At 43.5% G+C, this 23,792-nt stretch overlaps 1 protein-coding gene across 1 annotated transcript; it reads left to right on the forward strand.

Annotated features, from left to right (window-relative positions):
- Positions 1 to 613: 613 nt before the first annotated feature.
- On the forward strand, positions 614 to 23,597 carry LOC129713472 (cholesterol side-chain cleavage enzyme, mitochondrial-like). Its single transcript, XM_055662523.1, has 9 exons — positions 614 to 1,345; positions 5,250 to 5,405; positions 8,044 to 8,243; positions 10,319 to 10,522; positions 11,935 to 12,095; positions 14,563 to 14,729; positions 15,849 to 15,927; positions 20,491 to 20,682; positions 21,838 to 23,597. Exons 1-9 carry the CDS (start codon positions 1,062 to 1,064, stop codon positions 21,949 to 21,951), a joined length of 1,557 nt encoding a protein of 518 aa, XP_055518498.1. The 5' UTR covers positions 614 to 1,061; the 3' UTR covers positions 21,952 to 23,597.
- The last annotated feature ends 195 nt before the right edge of the window (positions 23,598 to 23,792 follow it).

Genomic DNA, 23,792 nt, shown 5'->3' on the forward strand with positions numbered 1-23,792 from the left:
ATTATGGCACAAATGTAGTTAATGCCTTCTCGTCTTAAATATAATGTCATGTCATGGCATATTTTACAACCACCTGAGACAGAAGACTGGGGCTTGGATTATAGTTTCATTTTAAGGACCATACATCTGAAAATGTAGCAAAGTGTCAGTAGGCCACGAGATTGCCAACAACCTGTACTTCCAGAATAGATGGTGAAGGATCAGAAATCAGAAATATTGAGCCACTGTTACTGTCAGGGACAAAGACAACAGAAGAGGAAAAAAGACACAAAGTGCTGGAGTAACTCAGCGGGTCAGGCAGCATCTCTGGAGAAGATGAATTGGCGTATGTTTAAATGCTGGAAATGGGGATGGCAGTGTGACAATTGGCTTGTCAGACGCAAAGTATGAAGGCACAAGAGGCTGTAAATACTGGAATCTTGAGCAAAAAGCAAAGTGCTGGAGGCACTCAGCGGGACAGGCAGCATCTGTGCAGGGAAATGGACCGATGACATTTTGGTTTCACACCCTTCTATCGGACTGAAGAAGGATCCTGCCCCGAAACGTTGTCTGATCATTCCCTCCACATATGCTGCCTGACCCACTGAGTTCCTCCAACTTTTCATTTTCAAAACAAACGATGATCGTGGGATACGACTGTGGTGGACTGGGTGTCCTGTATTTTAGCTGCCAATAACAGTCGCAAAAATACCCATTTAATGTTGAAGACAAGTCAATAAAATAAAAATTGCCAAAATGTATTTGGTTTAATGAAACTTTCCCTAGTTAGAGACTTCACAGCTTTTTCCCCAACGGATTAAATTGTGAGATTATGTTATCCAACATAAAGACGTCTGCAGAAGATGGCACAAATACTGCTTTTATGATAACATGCAATTAAAAGTGACTTGTAGCCTTTAACCCACTGGTAATACGTCATGGCCTTTCAGAATAACAAAGATTCAAATTTTGTCTTCTAATGACGTGACTGCTGCACAGTCCTTGAAAGTGTGATATAAAAACAGCAGTGAGAAAAAACAATTCAAATGTGAACGGCTGCAAGGCGAACTGCAAGTGTTACAATGATCAGAGGATGTTTTCGATTCTCCTTAATTGCCAGTGCTTCTTGTCAAAGGGGTGCATTTCCCTCCGTGGACCATCACTTCACAGTGTCCCCTCGTAGGAATCATTCAGAAACAAGTGAATCACGTACTTCTTTGGAACCAACTCTGAAATCGTACGATGAGTTACCGGGTAACTGGAAAAACAATTGGTTCAATGCATTTACTTTCTGGAGGAACAGTGATATCAAAAATACCCACAATCTCATGTTAAATAACTTCAATAAGTATGGTCCAATTTACAGGTAAGAAAATCTGCCTCAGCTAAATTAAATTCATGTTTAAAGAGACTCTTATAAGTTCTTCAATGTACTAATCAAATTTACATGTTCAGCATTAACGTGGCATAAACTCTCCTGAATATTTGAGATAATATTTTGTTAAAAAGACTCTTGAACAAGTATATTTAAATCAAGGCACAAGGAACTGCAGATGCTGTTTTACAAAAAGACACAAAGTGCTGGAGTTACCCAAGGGGTTAGCAGCATCTCTGGAGAACATGGATAGGTGACATTTCGAACAAAACCTTTCTTCACATTGAAGAATGGTCCCGACCCGAAACTTCACCTATCCATGTTCTCCAGAGATGCTACTGACCCACAGAATTACTCCAGCACTTTGTGTGTTGTTAAAAAAATATTTAAATAAACTTTGTTCCCACACTGTGTATGGCAGCTAGCTAAATTTATAGCTAAAGTGGGTGCACATAACACCTCTACAAAAGCTGTTCTTAAAGCAATTGAGCTTTTGTCTTTATAGTTGAATGATCTAACTAAGTTATGAATTTATAATTGTACATATTAAGCAACAACACACAACCTATCCAGATTTGACTGAATGAAGTGAGAAAATCTTTCACTAATGTAATAGATCTTTGCATTATTTTTCACCATTATTTTTCACATTGACACAATTTCTCCCACAGCTATACAAAATCCATTTAGCCTCTGAGATCTTTAAAAGGTTGGGAGAGAGGTACTGCAACATTCACTTCTGGTTTGCCAAAATATCTGAGTAATTTAGCTTGTATTCCCTTGAGATCTTGAACATGACCGTAGGATTTTATGCTTTTGCACTTCTTGCCCATCTCAAGGGCGTCAACCCAGAAGGTGAAACATATACAAGGACAGTGAGTTTCATTTCACCCAATTTTACGGTGTTTAGCAGCAAGGTAGCACCTATCATTGGACCAGTCATCCAGCAGTTAGCACCAGCAGTTTTGAGTAGAAATCCCATCAAAGTAGAATTTTTAGACTGTTAATTAAATAGCCTGTAATTGTTGTCAATTGTTGTAAAACCTCAGAAGCAATCAGGTTCATGGTTGAGATCCACAGAAATGTTTTGATCATAACAGCCCCCTTGATCTTTGATCAGACTTTGATGGCTTTACCTTGCACTAAAACAGTATTCCCTTATCTATACACTGGAAATGGCATGACTGTAATCATGTATTGTCTTTCCGCTGACTGGTTAGCATGCAACATATGCTTTTCACTGTACACGTGACAATAAACTAAACTGAATGATCCTGCAATAGTGTCGTTCTCTGGAAGGACACACATGCTGGAGCAACTCAGCGGTACAGAGACAACGAAATGCATTGTAGGCAGCATCTCTGGAGAACTTGGAGAGGTGATGTTTTGGATCGAGTTCCTTCTTCATTCAATGGAAGTTAAGAATGAAGTAAAGAGGTTGGCCTTGCCAATGCAACACACACGCACACATCCCATAACTTAATGAAAAACAAATACCAGACCTTCAGATAAAGACTGCTAAATGCATCATAGATCGTCATAAACTGAAGGCCAGATCACAGGGTTTACATCTTGAGATTTACAGCACACGTTCATTCAAACAGGAATGGGTGGACATTGGATGGCTGAAAGAAATAGTTGAAGAGACCTAAGACCTTAGTGGACCTGAGGTCACAGATTAGTGGAATCCCCTTTATTCTCACAGGGGATAGGAAAGACCTATACTGTGGAAAAATCAAAGTGAAATACTCATTTGTCCAAGCTGAACCATGCTGAGGAAGAATTGAAGAAAGAGCGACACATTGGTGTGGTGGTAGAGTTGGTGCTTTGCCCCTGTCCCACTTAGGAAACCTGAACGGAAACCTCAGGAGACTTTGCGCCCCACCCAAGGTTTCCGTGCGGTTCCCGGAGGTTGCAGGTGCTTGCTGGAGGTTGCAGGTAGTGGAAGCAGGTAGGGAGGCATTCGATCCAATTTGTGATCCCAGCTACAAAGACAGACGTGTACAGCAATTTGTTCTTCCCCCGCCCAATTAAAGCATGGAATAATCTCCACCCTACTATAGTTACCCAACCAGATGCAACTACATTTAAAGTAGCTCTTTCTTCCCAATAACCCTTTCTGGCTCAGTCCCTCCCTTCACCACCTCCAGTTTAAATTCCATTTGGAATATTTTGGAGGACCAAGAAACCAAGAAACCAAGAACCAAGGGAGACTGACAAAAAACCTCCGGGAACCGCACGGAAACCTTGGGTGGGGCACAAAGTCACCAGAGGTTTCCGTTCAGGTTTCCTAAGTGGGACAGGGGCATTACAGCGTCACAGACCAGGGTACGATCCTGACCTCGGGCATGGTCTACGGCGATCGCTGGTTGGCGCAGGCTCAGTGTTTCCACATTGTATCTCTCAACTAAACGAAACGACAAAGAAGTTAGCTGTGAGAAACAAAGTAATTGAATGTATACTTTGCACATTGGTGTTTGTGCAGTCTGCTATCTGGGATTACGCAACTGCAGAAAGATATAAGCATTGTAATTAATGGAAACACTGCATCAGCCAAGCAGACTTGCTTACATCAAACAAAGTCAAAGCGCTCAGAAAGTAGAAACAGTTTAAAGAGAGGAGGATACATAAACACTGGTCACCTTGACAGCAATTGGCAGAGTTTGAAGGCTGTCTGATTTTGTACAAGGTTCAATTCCACACTAAAACCAAGAGAAAATAAAGGAGTCCAGCTTACATGCAGAAAACCCCAGGCAAAGTTCAGACATGCGCTAACAAACTTATAAGAAAAATGGGTACACACAAAATGCTGGAGTAACTCAGCGGGACAGGCAGCATCTCTGGATAGGAATGGGTGACGTTTTGGGTTGGGACCCTTCGTCAGATTGAGAGTCAGGGGAGAGGGAGACGTAGAGATAAAAAATGTGAGGTGTGAAATTGAGACATCAAAGGCGACGAAGTCCTAGGAAAATGTAGAATGGATCATTGTCATTAATGGGGAAGGTGACAACGAGGCATACAAGGATTAAAATGTAATCAAGGGGGACAGTCAGACTAGGCGGAGAACTAGGATGGGGGAGAGATGGAGAGAGAGAGGGGAAACAAGGGTTGGGAAGTTGATATTCAAAGGTGTAGGAAGCAGCTGCAGATGCTGGTTTAAACCAAAGATAGACACAAAATACTGGAATAACTCAGCAGAGATGGCAGCATCTCTAGAGAAGGAATGGGTCAGGTTTTGGGTCGAGATCCTTCTTCAGTGGAGAATATCGTTCTCAGCATTGCAGCACATTGTAGCACATCAGTTCATTAGACAAAGTCCAATATCCTTTATGGGGTAGAGGTGAATCAAACGACCCCCCAGCTTATGGAAGGAACCTGTTAACGGAGGAGCAGAAGCTGTTCTACCATTCAGAATGAGCTGTGACCCCTGTAATACTCACATATACACTTGTACAAGCTTTTGAATCCACTACTGAGAGTACAGACTTTACTATGTACCTGTGATAGACACAAAATGCTGGAGTAATTCAGCGGGACAAGCAGCATCTCTGGAGAGAAGGAATGGGTGACGTTTCTGGTCGAGACCCTCCTTCAGACTGATCTTGAGCCGAAACCTCACCCGTTCCTTCTCTCCAGAGATTCTGCCTGTCTGAAGAAGGGTTTCGGCCCGAAACGTTGCCTATTTCCTTCACTCCATAGATGCTGCTGCACCCGCTGAGTTTCTCCAGCACTTTTGTGTACCTTCGATTTTCCAGCATCTGCAGTTCCTTCATAAACAACATGCTGCCTGTCCCGCTGAGTTACTCCAGCATTTTGTGTCAATATCTTCGGTTTAAACCAGCATCTGCAGTTCCTTCCTGCACATTACTGTAACCTGTTCTCCATTCATTTGCAGGGAAAGGATTGGATATTACAACAGTGTAAATATTATTAATCCTGAAGATGCTGCCATTTTGTTCAGAGCAGAGGGTATATTTCCAGAGAGGTTGAAAATGAGAGCTTGGATGGCTTACAGAGACTTCAGGAAAGAAAAATACGGAGTTCTGTTAAAGTAAGTGTAACCCTTTCATCAGAATTATTTATTTCTAGGATGGAAATGTCAAATACTAGAGGGCACAGCTTTAAGGTGAGAGGGGAAAGGAGTGTAAAGGAGATGTGCGGGACTGGTTTTTTATATCCAGCAATGACCTTTGTCCATCATCTCCAGCACTATTCCCAACTCTACTCTTACCCCTGCCTTATCCTTAAGCAACTTCTTAACTCGGTGGAATAGAAATTTGTTTGTGCTGCATTAAATTGTGGATCTCCTAAACCATTGTTCACACAATTCTAAGCAGATTCAAGATAGAAGAGGAGATACAAAAAGGATCAAGGGAATTTAAGTAGGATCTAAATAATAATAATAATGTTTATTTATATAGCACTTTTCAACAAAATCAATTTGAACAAAAGTGCTTTACAGAGATTGATTAAATGAATTGAACAGATTATATGTCAATAAATCCATACAAAACAAAAAAGAATAAAAGACACAGAACAGTACACTATAGAAATCAACATGAAACGTCCCCCCACAGCAGAATTCACTGTGAGGGAAGGCACTAAAAATATCCAGTTCTCCCCCCTCATAGTCCACCCACCCGAGGTCGGGGTCTATATGTGGCCTCCTCAGCCAACTCGATGTTCTCAGGCCCTCTGCCGCGAAGCTGGATCATCGGCGTCGGGTGAACATTCTTCAGCGGCCTGGACTGAAGCGGCAGCTTCCTCCCTGAAGACTGCAATGTCCAAAGTTCTCAGGCCGCGCTGGCCGGACCTCTGACACTGGCGAACTCGGATACCAGGCTCCGCGGTGTTGAAATCCAGTGCCGCCCGCCCGCGGCTGGACGCTCTGCAGCCGCAGCTCAACGATCAAGGGAAGTGTGGGAAACTAGAGATACAGCATGCAAATAGGCACGTTGTGCCACGGTACACATCAACCACCTGTTCACATTAGTTGCTATCTTATTCCACTTCCTCATCCACTCCCAACAAATTAAGGGCAATTTACAGAAGCCAATTAACCTACAAATCTGTTTAAGAAGGAACTGCAGATGCTGGAAAATCTGAAGAAGGGTTTCGGCCCGAAACGTTGCCTATTTCCTTCGCTCCATAGATGCCGCTGCACCCGCTGAGTTTCTCCAGCACTTTTGTCAACCTACAAATCTGCATGTCTTTGGAGTGTGGGAGAAAACCGGAGCACCCGGAGAATTCCCGCAGCCACTGGGAGAACGTACACACTCTGCACAGACAGCACCCCTAGTCAGGATCGAACCTGGGTCTCGGGCAATCCCCTCTATCCCCTCTGAGCTTCCGCTTAGACCTCGGTACCTCCAGGAGCAGCTGATCAGCTGACCTGAGGTACCAAGCAGGAGCGTATGGATGAAGCAGCTCAGAGAGGCAAGGCGGGGCGAGACCATTTAAAGATTTAAAAACAAATAAAAGAATCTTAAAATTAACTCTAAAGTACACAGGCAGCCAGTGGCGGGAGGCCAGAATAGGCGTTATGTGCTCCCTCTTACGTGTTCCAGTTAAAAGGCGAGCAGCAGCATTCTGAACCAACTGGAGATGTGCAAGGGAAGACTGGCTAACTCCAAAATAAAGTGCGTTACAGTAATCCAGCCGAGACGTGATGAAGGCATGGATTACTGTTTCAAAATGCTGTCGTTCAAGAATGGGCTTCACCTTTGCCAGCTGCCTTAAATGAAAGAAGCTGGACTTAACTACCGCGCCTATTTGACGATCTAATTTAAAATCACTGTCCATCTTAAAACCCAAGTTCAAAACTGTTGGCTTCACATATAGTGCCAAGGGACACAAGTCAACAGGGGGAGGTTCACGGGAGCCATTGGGACCAAACACTATCACTTCCGTCCTGGTAGTACTGAGGTGAAAAGGGGGAACCGTGATGTTATTGAATGGTGGAGCAAGTCTGTGGATTAGCCTCGCCTGCTTCAAGTATTTGTGTTTGGATGTGCAGAGACTGATCTGCTGCAGGTTCTACTGCAGTTGTACAGGGTCTTGGTGAGACCACACCTGGAGTATTGCGTGCAGTTTTGGTCTCCAAATCTGAGGAGGACATTATTGCCATAGAGGGAGTGCAGAGACGGTTCACCAGACTGATTCCTGGGATGTCAGGACTGTCTTATGAAGAAAGACTGGATAGACTTGGTTTATACTCTCTAGAATTTAGAAGATTGAGAGGGGATCTTATAGAAACTTACAAAATTCTTAAGGGGTTGGACAGGCTAGATGCAGGAAGATTGTTTCCCGATGTTTGGGGAAGTCCAGGACAAGGGGTCACAGCTTAAGGATAAAGGGAAACCCTTTAAAACCGAGATGAGAAGAACTTTTTTCATGCAGAGAGTGGTGAATCTGGAACTCTCTGCCACAGAGGGTAGTTGAGGCCAGTTCATTGGCTATATTTAAGAGGGAGTTAGATGTGGCCCTTGTGGCTAAGGGGATCAGGGGGTATGGAGAGAAGGCAGGTACGGGATACTGAGTTGGATGATCAGCCATGATCATATTGAATGGCGGTGCAGGCTCGAAGGGCAATGGCCTACTCCTGCACCTAATTTCTATGTTTCTATGTTTTCTATGATCAAAAGAGTTGCAATGGCCAGCCCGCTAACCACTACCCTTTTGTCTTGCAGAAGTGGGGAAGATTGGAAAAAAAATCGACTTATTTTAAATAAAGCATTGTTTACACCCCAGATCACCCAAAGGTTTGTGCCTCTTCTCAATGAAGTGGCACTGGATTTTGTGTCCATGACATACAAAGAGATCGAGAAAAGCAGAAGGGGTAAATGGACAGTTGATCTCTCAAACGATCTCTTCAAATTCGCACTCGAATGTAAGGATCCAATATTGCTTATTTATTTGGATAGTTGCATGTTATAGCCTTGTATGGAATGATTTTTCTAAACAATTTTAAATGCTCTACATTTAAACAATTGAACATACTTATTGCTAGCATAATAGTCAAACTGCACCATTCATTGTGAATAGTATTTTGGGAATTTAAGTAAGTAAGTAAGTTTATTGGCCAAGTATTCACATACAAGGAATTTGCCTTGGTGCTCCGCCCACAAGTAACAATGTGACAGTTACGAATGACTCGGAAAACACTAAACATTAATAATAATAAAACATTAATGATAAAACACCATTGATCAAGCATGTGAACCAACAAAATAGCAGATCAAAGGGAGGCTACAGATTTTTGGCTGTTGAGTAGAGCAACTACTCATGGATAAAAACTGTAAATGTGTGGGGTAACTGCAAGACGTTGCTACTGTGGGGGAACTGTGGACTTCTTGCTTTGTAATGTAATGGGATCAAGCGGGCGGGATGAGAGACATCATGTAGATCCTTGTACATTGTCTCAAACTCAACAACTAGTTTCCAACGGAGTCTGAAGAAGGGTCTCGACCCGAAACGTCACCTATTCCTTTTCTCAAGATATGCTGCCTGAGCTGCAGGGTTATTCCAGCTTATTGTGTCTATCTTTGGTTTAAAGATTCCTGGGATGTCAGGACCTTCATATGATGAAAGACTGGGTAGACTCGGCTTGTACTCGCTAGAATTTAGAAGATTGAGAGGGGGATCTTATAGAAACTTACAACATTCTTAAGGGGTTGGACAGGCTAGATGCAGGAAGATTATTCCCGATGTTGGGGAAGTCCAGAACAAGGGGTCACACAGTTTAAGGATAAGAGGGAAGTCTTTTAGGACCGATATGAGAAAATCATTTTTTATACAGAGAGTGGCGAATCTGTGGAATTCTCTGCCACAGAGGGTAGTTGAGGCCACAGTTCATTGGCTATATTTAAGAGGGAGTTAGATGTGGCCCTTGTGACCAAAACTGTATGCAATACTCCAGGTGTGGTCTCACCAAGACCCTGTACAACTGCAGTAGAACCTCCCTTGGATCCTCCCATGGAGGAACATGGAGAATGGATGGGGATTACGGAGCTGGAGGACATTCACACAAATGGGAGTTCAAGACTTTGAAAGAATGTCAAAAGAAGGATGATAGAATGATCATGATTCACAATAGGTCATGGAGCCCAGTGGAGAAAGGTCTTTTAGACTTTGGAGATGCAGCGCGGAACAGGCCATTCGGCCCACTGGGCCTTCACTGTCCATCCATCACCCCATATACTAGCACTACCCTACACACTAGTCACAGTCAGTCCCACATTGAAAATATGATTTACGTGTGCAAGTCTCCGGTGTGGGATTTGAACCCACAACCTTCTGCCGCATGGCAAGAATGCTCAGACACAGATAGGGGAGTCTGCATCCTGGTGGCATGAACATTGAATTATCACAATTCTGTTAGCCCTTGCTGTCTCCTCCCCTTCCTATCTCTCCCTCAGCCCTCGGGCACCTCCTCCTCCTTTTTCTTTCTTCTCCCCGCCCCCCCCCCCCTCCCCCCACCACCCCCCCCTCCCCACCCCCCATCAGTCTGAAGAAGGGTTTTGGCCCAAAACGTTGCCTATTTCCTTCGCTCCATAAATGTTGCTGCAACCGCTGAGTTTCTCCAGCATTGTTGTGTACCACAGATAGAACTAAGAATGTTCCATAAACTGCATTTGGGGGTATATTCTCATGTCAGATTACTGTGTCTAACTATAGTTGTCATTGGATTAGTGTACGTACACTATAGGCATGAGGGGATTTACTTTAACCTTTGAGGGAATGAGTAAGGAGTATCTGCCGTGGGGGGACTGCCGTGAGAGGGGTGGGGATGGAGAACAAAGGGGTACTTTGTAACTCTGTAAGTGCCCTTTACGTGGCGACAATTTGCATACAAAGAATCTCGCCGTGACTTGTCACGTCAAAACAATTCAATTCAAAACTTTTATGAACTTTTCACTGGTCTACGCAGAGGCACAGAATAACAATGGACGTTTTTCCTTGCAGCCATCTGCCACATACTGTATGGTGAACGCCTCGATATACTGCAGGGCCATCAAAATGATGCATCGCAAAGGTTCATCAACTCGATTTCCATGATGTTCAAATCCACAACGCCAATGCTCTATATTCCACCAGGTCTATTGAAGTCAATCAACTCAAAGGTCTGGCAGGAACACATAGGTTCTTGGGACATCATTTTTGCTCACGGTAAGAGGAGCTGGAAATATTTCAATTACACTCCTGCATTTAGTTTAGTTTAGTTTAGTTTAGTTTAGACATACAACAAGGAAACAGTCTCTTCGGCCCACCGAGTCCGCGCCGACCAGCGATCCCCACACACTAGCGCTATCCCTGTGGGGATATTTACAATTATTTACAATTATACCAGCCCAATTAACCTACAAACCTAATGTAACCAAAATATGTTATTGGTTAGTTGATGGTTGTAGGATAATGTAGAAAGGAACTGCAGAAGAGTCTGAAGAAGGGTTTCGCCCCGAAACGTTGCCTATTTCCTTCGCTCCAAAGATGCTGCCGCACCCGCTGAGTTTCTCCAGCACTTTTGTCTACAAAGGAACTGCAGATGTTGGTTTACACTGTAGACACAAAATGCTGGAGTAAGCAAGAGTCTGAAGAAGGGTCTCAGCCCAAAACGTCACCCATTCCTTCTATCCAGAGATGCTGCCTGTACCGGTTGTAGTGTAGTGCCTTATGTTTGTTGGGAAGAAGCTGTTCCTAAACTGGAGATCACAGTTTTCAATCTCCTCTTCATACCTTCATCCCTATGGCAGTGTATAGAAACATAGACAATAGGTGCAGGAGTAGGCCATTCAGCCCTTCGAGCCTGCACCGCCATTCAATATGATCATGGCTGATCATCCAACTCAGTATCCTGTACCTGCCTTCTCTCCATACCCCCTGATCCCTTTAGCCACAAGGGCCACATCTAACTCCCTCTTAAATATAGCCAATGAACTGTGGCCTCAACTACCTTCTGTGGCAGAGAATTCCACAGATTCACCACTCTCTGTGTGAAAAAAAGCAGTGGAAAAAATTGCAGTCCACAGTCTGGTGGGATTCCTGACTTTGCCTTAAGGACCCTTGCCATTTTTCATTTGGATTTAAGATATAACTGGAGAGATGGACTCACCATGGATCTCCTTAACGCAGTTGGTAGTAGCCTAATAGCTTCCCAGTAGTAGGAATTCATGAGTTGTTTCCGTATCTTGTTTATTAGAGATGAATTGGATCCATTGATCCAAATCTTGTTAGGACACAGTTCTTTGCCCATTGCCTCCAATATTTCTCCACTGGACCAAGATTGCCTTCCAGGAGTTTTGAACCCTTTTCAAATTCAGGAAGAAATTATGGTCGCTGCTCCAAAGAAGGATGAAGCAATGTTTATTGATGGTTGAGTTAGCTGAATTAGAGTCATAGACGTATAGAGCATGGAAACAGGCCCTTCAGCCAACTCGACCATGACATGCAAGATGACCATCTAAGCTAATCCCATTTGCGTGCATTGGGCCCAGATCCCTCCAAACCTTTCCTTTCCATGTTTGCGCATCGTTTGTGAAATGTTTGTGTATTGATAGTGTATTCTTTACTTTCATTCCCAGCTAATAACTGTATCCAGAAAACATACAGGCAATTCCGAAAGGGACTCAAAGATGATAGAGCATACCCTGGTGTCCTAGCTGATCTTCTGCTGCAGGACATGCTTCCTCTTGAAGACATCAGAGCCAGCATTACAGAGATCATGACAGGCGCAGTCGACACTGTAAGAAAAGAAATGTGCTTTCAATTGACCGTGAATCATATTGCCAATAGCATTGGATGGAGAAGGGGGGAGAGGTAACATACAAGAGAAGGGCCGAATGGCTTTTAAACACTGAGAAATGTCCGGGACATTGCAATGGGAAATAAATGTGCAATAGTGGATTTGTAAGATACAAGGACACTAAATGCTGAAGTAATTCAGCAGGTCAGGCAGCATCTCTGGATAACATGGATAGGTGACGTTTTGGTTCGGGACCCTTCTTCAGACTGACCCTTCTTCACCAGCATCAGTCTAAAGAATGGTCCTGACCCGAAAGGTCATCTATGCATGTTATCCAGAGATGCTGCCTGCTTATGCTACGCACATAACTTTGTGAGATCCTGCCTGACCTGCAGAATGCTTCCGACCTTTTCTGTACACAGTTCAGATGATGGGCAGTTAAGTTTGGGCAGATATTCGGAGGAGGGGAGATTAGGTTTGCGGTTATTATTGTCACATGTACTGAGGTACAGTGAAAAGCTTTCTTTTGCTTGCTATCCAAGCAGGCCAGATATACTGTACCCCACATAGATATAATCACATACAATAGATTAGTTGTTTGAGCAAAGGGGAAGATACAGAGTGCAAAATATAATTCTCAGCATCATAGCACATCAGTCTGATAGACAAAGTCCAATATAGTCCGTATGCCTCAAACAGTACCCTAGCTTGTCAAGAGCTGTTCAGAAGCCTGATAGTGGAGAGGAAGAAACTGTTCCTGAGTCTGGCTGTGTGCACTTTCAAGTATCTTCTGCCTGAATGGGAGAAGGGAGAAGAAAGAATGGGACATATTTGATTATGATTAGTTGTTTGAGCAAATGATCATGGACATGCTTGGGGACATGATCAGAATGAGGGGAAGTTCAAGTTCAAGTGAGTTTATTGTCATGTGTCCCTTGTATAGGACAATGAAATTCTTGCTTTGCTTCAGCACACAGAACATAGTAGGCATTTGCTACAAAACAGATCAGTGTGTCCATATACCATGATATAAATATATACACGTATGAATAAATAAACTGATAAAGTGCAAATAACAGAAAATGGTTATTAATAATCAGAGTTTTGTCCGAGCCAGGTTTAATAGCCTGATGGCTGTGGGGAAGTGGCTATTCCTGAACCTGGTTGTTGCAGTCAGGTCAGGCCAACATATTTGGTGACTAACACTGGTTCAATGGTTCAATGGAGCTTTATTTTATCGCATCTGCAACTGCACAGTGAGATTCTTTTTGCATATATTACACGTGCAGACACCGCCACGTTTTGGCGCCATTATTCAAAGTCCGGTCAACCCGCACTCTCGATGTCCTGATGAACAGATGAAATGCAATGCATTAATTACCACAAGTGCAGTTGTTGACCTCAATATTTCTGGAAGGGACATCTTGTAGCTTGAACCACCATGCAGACATGATTTAATTGGATGTCAACCCGCAGAGTAAAGACCCTGTCCCACGCATTTCCCCGAGTTACTCTCACGCAGGTTTCCTGGCCCGAGCAGACTATTTCCCCTTCATTTCGAAACTGGGTGTCATCGGATTGAATGTCCGTAGGAGTCCGAATGGATATTTTTCGTAGCTACTGCTCGTAATGCCAGCCGTTGGTACTGAGGGGGCATGCCATAGAGGGAGTGCAGAGAAGGTCTCAGGAAAGAAAGACTGGATAGACTTGGTTTATACTTTCTGAACTTACAAAATTCTTAATTAGAAGATTATTCCGATGTGTGGGGAAGTCCAGGACGCTTAAGGATAAGGGGGGAAATACAACTTTTTTCAAGTGATTGAACTCTCTGCCACAAAGTTGAGACGGAATGAGGGAGTTAGATGTGGCCCTTGTGGCTAAGGGGAAAATTGAGTCCCAGGTACGGGAAAAATGACAGGATCATATTGAATGGCGGTGCAAAAAAGATTAAATTGAGAGCGGGAATGCCAGCCGTAACTCGGGGGCACATTAGCCGTTAATAACAGTTAGAAAAAAATAAAATTTTTTCCTTTTTTTAAATTAATTGTAATAATTAATTACAGTTCATTTTAACTCATAAAGCAATAACAATTTTTGACAAATTTGATAGTTATTGTAGATTGATGATGCATGTGAGCCAATCACACATAAGCCAGCATCACTAACTCCACCCCACTATAACACTTATACTAACACTTGGTTCCAGCGATGCCAGTCTAGTCTGAACAGCTAGGATGTACTGACAACCTATCGTCCTTAGCGCTGTTAAGTTTCAGTGCAGATTAAAGATGTGTTTAAATCACACACTGTCTCTAGTGTTTGTTTACAGGTATCAACCTCAACTTCTTTGGTAGATGATCTATCTGTGAACGAAATAGTGTTTGTGCTTTTTTTTCCGTAACATGCTCGTTCTGTTTGAAAATGATCTGTCTAAAAGTTGCTTACTGCCTCTTCAATCCCGAACCAGACATCCACAACTCTACTGTGGACTATGTACGAGCTGGCCAAAAATCCCCACATTCAGGAGAATCTACGCAGTGAGGTTGTGGAGGCCAACGAGAAAGCAGGAGGAGACTCCCTGCAGATGCTGAAACTGTTGCCACTCCTCAGAGCCACGCTGAAGGAAACACTCAGGTAGGAACGTCCCTGTAGTTAATACGATACGATAGACGTGGAATTCTCTGCCTCAGAAAGTAGTTGAGGCCAGTTCATTGGCTATATTTAATAATAATAATAATAATAATAATAATAATTTTATTTATAGAGCACTTTAAAAACAAACATAGCTGCAACAAAGTGCTGTACATCACTAATCATTGACAAAAAAGTTAATACACACCAAAAATAACAATCAAAAGAAATAGTAGGAAAAGACATGTAAAATAAAGAAACATCAAAAACACCACAAACAGAAGCAAAGCCTCAGGCATGGTCAAAAGCCAGGGAGTACAAATGTGTTTTAACACTGGATTTGAAGATGGACAGAGAGGGGGCCTGTCTGATGTGCAATGGCAGGGTGTTCCAGAGTGCCGGAGCAGCAACAGAGAAGGCTCTATCCCCTCTGAGCCTCCGACTAGACCTCAGTACCTCCAGGAGCAGCTGACCAGCTGACCTGAGGGACCGGGCAGGAGCGTATGGGTGGGAGTTAGATGTGGCCCTTGTGGCTAAAGGGATCAGGGGGTATGGAGGGAAGGCAGGGATGGGATACAGAGTTGGATGATCAGCCATGATCATAATCGAATGGCGGTGCAGGCTCGAAGGGCCGAATGGCCTCTACTCCTGCACCTATTTTCTATGTTTCTATCTCTCCCAGGAAGAAAATTGATCTGCCAACAGTCGTAAAATAAAACACAAGACACATGGATGGTGATGGGGGGAGAGTCCATGATTGGGGATGTACAAAGATTGTGAGGGGGGGAGTGGTTGGGTGGGGAGGGAGGGGGAGTGAGGGGAGCCTTCCTGATGACCTTGTTGAATCTGTTGGCGCCTGCAACCTTCGCCTTGCTTCCCCAGCACATGACAGCGTAGAAGATGGCACTGGCCACCACCGATTGATAGAACATCTAAGGCAAATTCCTTGTATGTGAATACTTGGCCAATAAACCTACTTACTCACTTTACATGAACTAAACTAAACTAAACCAGCTGATCACATTTTGCATTTCCATTCATTTGTATTAAAAACGCTTGTACTGCTACTTTGAATTTCAATGCAAGGGTTTATTCCTAAGGGAATGTATTTGTATTTCCTAGGCTTCATCCAGTGGCTATAACACTCCAACGATACATAAGTGAAGACATCGTGTTGCAAAATTATCACATACCATCCGGGGTAAGATATAGACAAGTAAATTATTTGCCCACTGCAGTAGATATCTACCTTTTAAGAACTGTATCCTACAAATGGTATGACGTTTGATGTACTGTTGTAGCAACTAATGCAGCTAATTGCTTATTGTTTGCCTTCACGAAACATTTAATTTGTTTAGTTTCGAAAAAACAGCAGAGAAACAGGCCCTTCGGCCCATCGAGTCAATGCCAACCATTGATCACCTATTCATACCAGTATTTTTGTTATCCGAATTTCGCATCCACTCCCTACACAATAGGGCCGGTTTACAGAGTCCAGTTAACCTGCAAGCCCACACGACTTTGGGATGTGGGAGGAAACCAGAGCTCCTGGGGGAAACCCACGTGGTCTCGGAGATTGTGCAAACTCCGCAGACAGCACCGGAGGCCTGGATCGAACCCGGGTTTCTGTCGCTGTGAGGCAGTGGATCTACCAGTTGCACCACTGTGCTACCCTTTAGAATATCCTTTCTTAATAAACAGCAACATAAAAGAACCAATGGAAACTATACCTTGTGGGAGCGTTTTCTTTAGTCAGAGGGTGGTGAATCTGCCCAATTCTTTGCCACAAAAGGCTGTGGAGGCCAAGTCAGTGGGTATTTTTAAGGCAGAGATAGATAGATTCTTGATTAGTACGGGTGTCAGAGGTTATGGGGAGAAGGCAGGAGAATGGGGTTAGGAGGGAGAGATAGATCAGCCATGATTGAATGGCGGAGTAGACTTGATGGGGCGAATGGCCCAAGTCTACTCCAATTCCTTATGACCATACGATACCTACCACTTTGGTTTTCTAGAACTAAACAGGTAGTTTTGCAATCCGCTGCATTGTCCGGGTCCATCTAGAAGGGTTTCAGCCCGAAACGTTGGCTATTCCCTTCGCTCCATAGATGCTGCTGCACCCGCTGAGTTTCTCCAGCACTTTTGTCTACCTTCGATTTTCCAGCATCTGCAGTTCCTTCTTAAACACTCCATTTAGAAGAATGTTTTGCTCATTTTTAAACCATGTCTTTCTAAAGACTAGTTAGGTATTTCCATTATTTTCTATCTTTATTTATGACTGGAGGGTCCGAGATGTTGGTTTAAGTAGTCATTAGAGTAAATTACATACTTATAATATTTTCTAACAAGAATCTGTGAGTCCCCTGTGTATATTTACAGAATTAACAATCAATACCGAATGCCACAGCAATCAAATTCTCAAACACTCAGATTTCCATTTTACAGGAACAAACGATTACACCACATACTACACTTATATGGAGTTTGAGAATTGACAATAGACAATAGACAATAGGTGCAGGAGTAGGCCATTCGGCCCTTCGAGCCAGCACCGCCATTCTATGTGATCATGGCTGATCATCCCCAATCAGTACCCAGTTCCTGCCTTCTCTCCATATCCCCTGACTCCGCTATTTTTAAGAGCCCTATCTAGCTCTCTCTTGAAAGTATCCAGAGAACCTGCCTCCACTGCCCTCTGAGGCAGAGAATTCCACAGACTCACCACTCTCTGTGAGAAAAAGTGTTTCCTCGTCTCCGTTCTAAATGGCTTACTCCTTATACTTAAACTGTGTGTGGTCCCTGGTTCTGGACTCCTCCAACATCGGGAACATGTTTCCTGCCTCTAGCGTGTCCAAGCCCTTAACAATCTTATATGTTTCAATGAGATTCCCTCTCATCCTTCTAAATTGTGGACGGCAACGTGCAGCAGCTGGTGGGGCTGCTGCCTCACAGCACCAGAGACCTGGGTTCCATCCTGACCCTGGGTCATGTCTATGTGGAGTTTGCACGTTCCCCCTGTGACCGCGTGGGTTTCCTCCAGGTGCTCCGGGGTTTCCTCCCACATCCCAAACACGTGTGAGTTTGTAGATTAATCGGCCCGCTGTAAATTGGCCTTGCGTGCGGGATAACATAGTTAATGTGAACATGTCAAGGATGGTCGGCATGGGCTCAAGATTCAAATGTGTTTTATTGTCGAATGTCCCCGATAGAACAATTAAATTCTTTTTTTTTTAAATACTCTTTTTATTAGAGGCAGGTACATATCAAATTAAAAAACATTTCATGTATATCATTCCTACATTACTAATATTATCAATTGATATTAACTCTGCTTCTAGTATTTTTTTTAATATATAGATAGAAAATAAGAAAGAGGAATAAAAAAGAAAAAAGTGTGGAATAATTTACTAAAAAACGCAACTTTGGAGATAAGTTGGTAAATTATAAAGTATAACTTTTCATCTGGTCCTTAATTTGAGTTTCAGTCGGTTTCACCTGCCGAGCCAGTCTGCCCCTTCAAGTAGTCAATGAATGGAGACCATATCCTGATGAAAAGTTCTCGTTTGTCCATTAAGACAAGTCAAGTCAAGTCAAGTTTATTTGTCACATACACATACGAGATGTGCAGTGAAATGAAAGTGGCAATGCTCACGGACTTTTGTGCAAAAGACAAACAACAAAACAACCAAACAAATTATAAACACAATCATAACACACATATTCTTTTACATATTAAATAATGGAAGGAAAAACGTTCTGTAGAGTTAGTCCCTGGTGAGATAGGCGTTTACAGTCCGAATTGCCTCTGGGAAGAAACTCCTTCTCAACCTCTCCGTTCTCACCGCATGGCAACGGTGGCGTTTGCCTGACCGTAGCAGCTGGAACAATCCGTTGCAGGGGTGGAAGGGGTCTCCCATGATTTTATTTGCTCTGAAGTTGCACCTCCTGTTGAATAGTTCCTGCAGGGGGTTGAGTGAAGTTCCCATAGTGCGTTCGGCCATAGTCTGGTTCATTCCAAGTGTAAGGTGTCCGAAATTTTCACAATCCACATTTTAATTGTGTAGAACAATGAAATTCTTACTTAGAAACATAGAAACATAGAAATTAGGTGCAGGAGTAGGCCATTCGGCCCTTCGAGCCTGCACCGCCATTCAATATGATCATGGCTGATCATCCAACTCAGTATCCCGTACCTGCCTTCTCTCCATACCCCCTGATCCCCTTAGCCACAAGGGCCACATCTAACTCCTTCTTAAATATAGCCAATGAACTGGCCTCAACTACACTCTGTGGCAGAGAGTTCCAGAGATTCACCACTCTCTGCGTGAAAAAAGTTCTTCTCATCTCGGTTTTAAAGGATTTCCCCTTTATCCTTAAGCTGTGACCCCTTGTTCTGGACTTCCCTAACATCGGGAACAATCTTCCTGCATCTAGCCTGTCCAACCCCTTAAGAATTTTGTAAGTTTCTATAAGATCCCCTCTCAATCTTCTAAATTCTAGAGAGTATAAACCAAGTCTATCCAGTCTTTCTTCATAAGACAGTCCTGACATCCCAGGAATCAGTCTGGTAGGGGTTGCTGCAGCACAACAGAATATGTAAACATAGTACACTGTAAACAATATAATAAATGAGAAAAAAATATATATATACACACACATACTCACAAATACACATATATATAGATCGTAGGTATATATGTACACAAGCACAAAAAAACAAACAGCAATAGAGCATGTAGTTCAGAGCTTATTTGATGGGGCTTGACTCGATGGGCCGAAGGGCCTGTTTCCCTGCTGTATCTTTAACTAAATCACATCCACAAGGCCAGAGTTCATGCTTCACCTTCACATTCCAAACAGAACCTCTCGGTTTCTTGTTCAAGAAGGAACTGTGCAGATGCTGGAAAATCGAGGGACAAAAATGCTGGAGAAACTCAGCGGGTGCAGCAGCATCTATGGAGCGAAGGAATGGGTGACGTTTCGGGGTCGAAACCCTGAAGGAAATAGGCAACGTTTCGGGTCGAAACCCTTCCGGGTTTCGGCCCGAAACGTTACCTATTTCCTTCGCTCCATAGATGCTGCTGCACCCATATAACCATATAACAATTACAGCACGGAAACAGGCCATCTCGGCCCTACAAGTCCATGCCGAACAAATTTTTTTCCCCTTAGTCCCACCTGCCTGCACTCGTACCATAACCCTCCATTCCCTTCTCATCCATATGCCTATCCAATTTATTTTTAAATGATACCAATGAACCTGCCTCCACCACTTCCACTGGGAGCTCATTCCACACCGCCACCACTCTCTGCGTAAAGAAGTTCCCCCTCATATTACCCCTAAACTTCTGTCCCTTAATTCTGAAGTCATGTCCTCTTGTTTGAATCTTCCCTATTCTCAAAGGGAAAAGCTTGTCCACATCAACTCTGTCTATCCCTCTCATCATTTTAAAGACCTCTATCAGGTCCCCCCTTAACCTTCTGCGCTCCAGAGAATAAAGACCTAACTTATTCAACCTTTCTCTGTAACTTAGTTGTTGAAAACCAGGCAACATTCTAGTAAATCTCCTCTGTACTCTCTCTATTTTGTTGACATCCTTCCTATAATTTGGCGACCAAAATTGTACACCATACTCCAGATTTGGTCTCACCAATGCCTTGTACAATTTTAACATTACATCCCAGCTTCTATACTCACCCGCTGAGTTTCCCCAGCAATTTTGTGTACCCTCTCAGTTCCTTGTCTCCTTGTTTCCTTCTCCTGTAGACGTTGGTGCAGCTGGGGTTGTACGCGATGGGAAGGAACGCGGAGGTATTTAGCGATCCTGGGCGATATAACCCCGAAAGATGGCTGACGCCGGGCAAGACCAACTTCAGAAATCTGAGCTTCGGGTTTGGACCCCGCCAATGCATCGGGCGACGAATCGCAGAGATGGAAATGTTGATCTTCCTGATTCACGTACGTCTGTGGTTACTAACCAAGCTTTCGTTTAGTTTTGGGAGGATGCTGGTTTAAACCGTTTAGACGCAAAAAGCTGGAGTAACTCAGGCATCATCTCTGGGGAACTTGGATAGGTGACGTTGCAGGTCGAGACTGTTCTTGAGACCCGATATGCCACCTATCCATGTTCTCCAGAGATGCTGCCTGACCCGCTGAGTTACTCCAGCACTTTAAAATTTTACAGTCTGAAGAAGGGTTTTGGCCCGAAACGTCGTCTATTTCCTTCGCTCCATAGATGCTGCTGCACCCGCTGAGTTTCTCCAGCAATTTTGTGTACCGTTAAAATTTTACTTGCTGTCTTTGTAAAATTTGGTTGACGGTCTTAGCATGGAGTAAAATTGGGCTGTTAATATCCAGACAGCCACTCCAGTGCAGTATTGTGGCATTGCTGCATTGCTAAAGCAATTGTCCATTGGATGAGTTATTAACAAGGAACGATCTTGACACTATTACAGAGAAGGGTGTTGTCCTTGCCAAAGATACCACAGTGGAGCAAGATAGACCACTCCTGCTAAATGCAATGGGCTGAAGTGTAGTACGCAACGCAACGCAACGCAACGGGACGTGGGCCTTTTTTTCCATCCATTTCCGTATCCCGACCCGACCCGACCCGACCCGCAGTGTAATCAACATTGCGGGGGAACAGTTTGTGTTAATAAATTAAAATTCTGAAAACGGGAAGATTTTTACCAAAGAACTTTTATTTTTACGAGGATGTTTCCGTAACCGGCTTCCGTCTCCGCACTAGTATCTTTGCTCCGCTACGCGAACTTTGGTGCGGAGACGGAAGCCGGTTACGGGAATGGGGCCGAAAATGACCCACGAATCTGCCCATGACCGGACTACGTCATTTTCGTCGCGTGGACCATCTTGCTCGCTGTAGGATCTTTGGTTCTTGCTAGAGTCCAGGCCAGTAATTCTCCTCATTGAAGATCGCTGAAACATTTATCTTTTGTGTTGGTCTTGTGGGAACTTGCCGGCTACACTTCAATCATATTACAAAGTATATAGGACGGGACTATCATTGGGAAATTAATTTATTTTATTCATGTCAAGTTTAAGTTGAGTGTAAGTGCAATAACTTACTCCATGTCCTTAACTAATTTTTTTTAGATGCTCCAGAACTTTAAAATCGAAACAAGCCGGACGACTGATGTGAAAGCTACCTTTGACCTCATTCTTATCCCTGACAAACCCATCATCCTTGCTTTAAAGCCCATCAAGTGAAGAGGAAAGGGACATGTTTTTGTAAAAAAGGTTTTCCTTTCATTATTCCAAAGGAGATCACTCAGTTGGGACAACTGCTGATTGACCAGAGATATACTGATGTTAGATCTGCACATCTACTTCTTAGCAATTTAATGATGTTTAAGTGGCTACATACCGACGGGGTGCCACAATTTTTGTTCAATGGAGACAAGGATGGGGAAGCACAATGAACAAACCGTTTCACAGGGAAATTAATTTATTTGCCCCCTCCCCCTCAATCTGTCCACAAAATCCTGTTTGAATACTTTGCCTTAATATTGCCACTTGGTGCTCCAAGTGTCATGAAATTTTAAACCCATTCTGTATAAATGGGATCAAGATTTTGTTGCACTCTCCCCAGAGCACAGGTTCTCACCAATTGACACCACCAAGCTGGCAGCAATCTGGCAAACCAGTTTACATGGGTAGGAAAGAACTGTAGGTGCTGGATATACACCGAAGATAGGCACAAAATGCTGGAGTAATTCAGCGGGACAGGCAGCATCTTTGAAGAGAAGGAATGGGTGACGTTTCGGGTCTGAAGAAGGGGGTCGACCTGAAACGTCACCCATTCCTTCTCTCCAGAAATGCTGCCTGTCCCGCTGAGATATTCCAGCATTTTGTGTCCAAACAAGTTTATATATTGCATATAATAAAATTTTAAAGAACTGGTTTATTCCAAAGATAGACAAAAAAAACTAGTTTTCTCCACCACTCACCCTACCACAATCATCTTGAAGGGTCCCGACCTAAAACATCACCTATCTATTTTCTCCAGAGATGCTGCTTGCTTGACCCGCTGTGTTACTCCAGCATTTTGTGTCTATTTTTTATATATTGTATATGCTTCTTTTCAGTAGACGTCAAATATATTTGCAGTATTTTAAAAATAAACACCAACAGAAACATTTCCTGCATATTATTAGTCTAGATTTCAACGCCAAGTGTTTTAATGAGTAGCAAGAACTGTTCTGTGGTGAATTTTAATTATCGTTCAGTTATCAGCAAATGGACACATTTTCGAGGTCCCAATGCGGAGAGATGAGTGAAAATCCAGGCTCTCACATCTCAAAGTGTGGAGGGTGAGTTCTTGTGACAAAGGAGCTATGCTGTGAACAAGATGTTAAACCAAGGCCATTTTTGCTCTTTCAAATTAATAAAAGGAACACCACAACATTGCCGGAAATTATTCCCCATTCGACTGGTCAACCAAGCAATTTCAGTCAACCTTGACCATCTTATTGTCATAGGTAGACAATAATGCTGGAGAAACTCGGTGGGTGAGGCAGCATCTATGGAGCGAAGGAAATAGGTAACGTTTCGGGTGGAGACCCTTCTTCAGACCAAAGATCCCATAGCGAGCAAGATGGTCCACTCGATGAAAATGACCTAGTACGGTCATGGGCAATTTTCGGCCCCATTTCCGTAACCGGCTTCCGTCTCCGCACCAAAGATCCCGTAGCGGAGCAACGATAACTAGTGCGGAGACGGAAGCCGGTTACGGAAACATCCTCGTAAAAATAAAAGTTCTTTGGGAAAAATCTTCTCCTCATTTTCAGAATTTTAATTTATTAACACAAACTGTTCCCCCGCAACGTTGATTACACTGCGAGTCGGGTCGGGTTGGGTCGGGTTACAAAAATGGATGATAAAAGGCCCACGTTCCACTCCGTTGCGAACTACACGTCAGCCCATTGCATTTAGCAGGAGTGGTCTATCTTGCTCCGCTATAGGATCTTTGCTTCAGACTGATGTGAGGATGGAGGAGGGGGGGGGAGGGGGGGGGGGGGGGGGTGGGAGGGGAAGAAAAAGGAAGAGGT

This window comes from Leucoraja erinacea, chromosome 36 (assembly GCF_028641065.1).
Source record: "Leucoraja erinacea ecotype New England chromosome 36, Leri_hhj_1, whole genome shotgun sequence".
Taxonomy (NCBI): Eukaryota; Metazoa; Chordata; class Chondrichthyes; order Rajiformes; family Rajidae; genus Leucoraja; species Leucoraja erinaceus.

Excerpts from the sequence above, each read along its gene's own strand:
- LOC129713472 (XM_055662523.1), top strand. The coding sequence starts at position 1,062 with ATGATCAGAGGATGTTTTCGATTCTCCTTAATTGCCAGTGCTTCTTGT. Across the intron at positions 8,244-10,318 it reads CTTCAAATTCGCACTCGAAT|CCATCTGCCACATACTGTAT; the intron begins GTAAGGATCCAA and ends TTTTCCTTGCAG. Across the intron at positions 15,928-20,490 it reads ATTATCACATACCATCCGGG|ACGTTGGTGCAGCTGGGGTT; the intron begins GTAAGATATAGA and ends CTTCTCCTGTAG.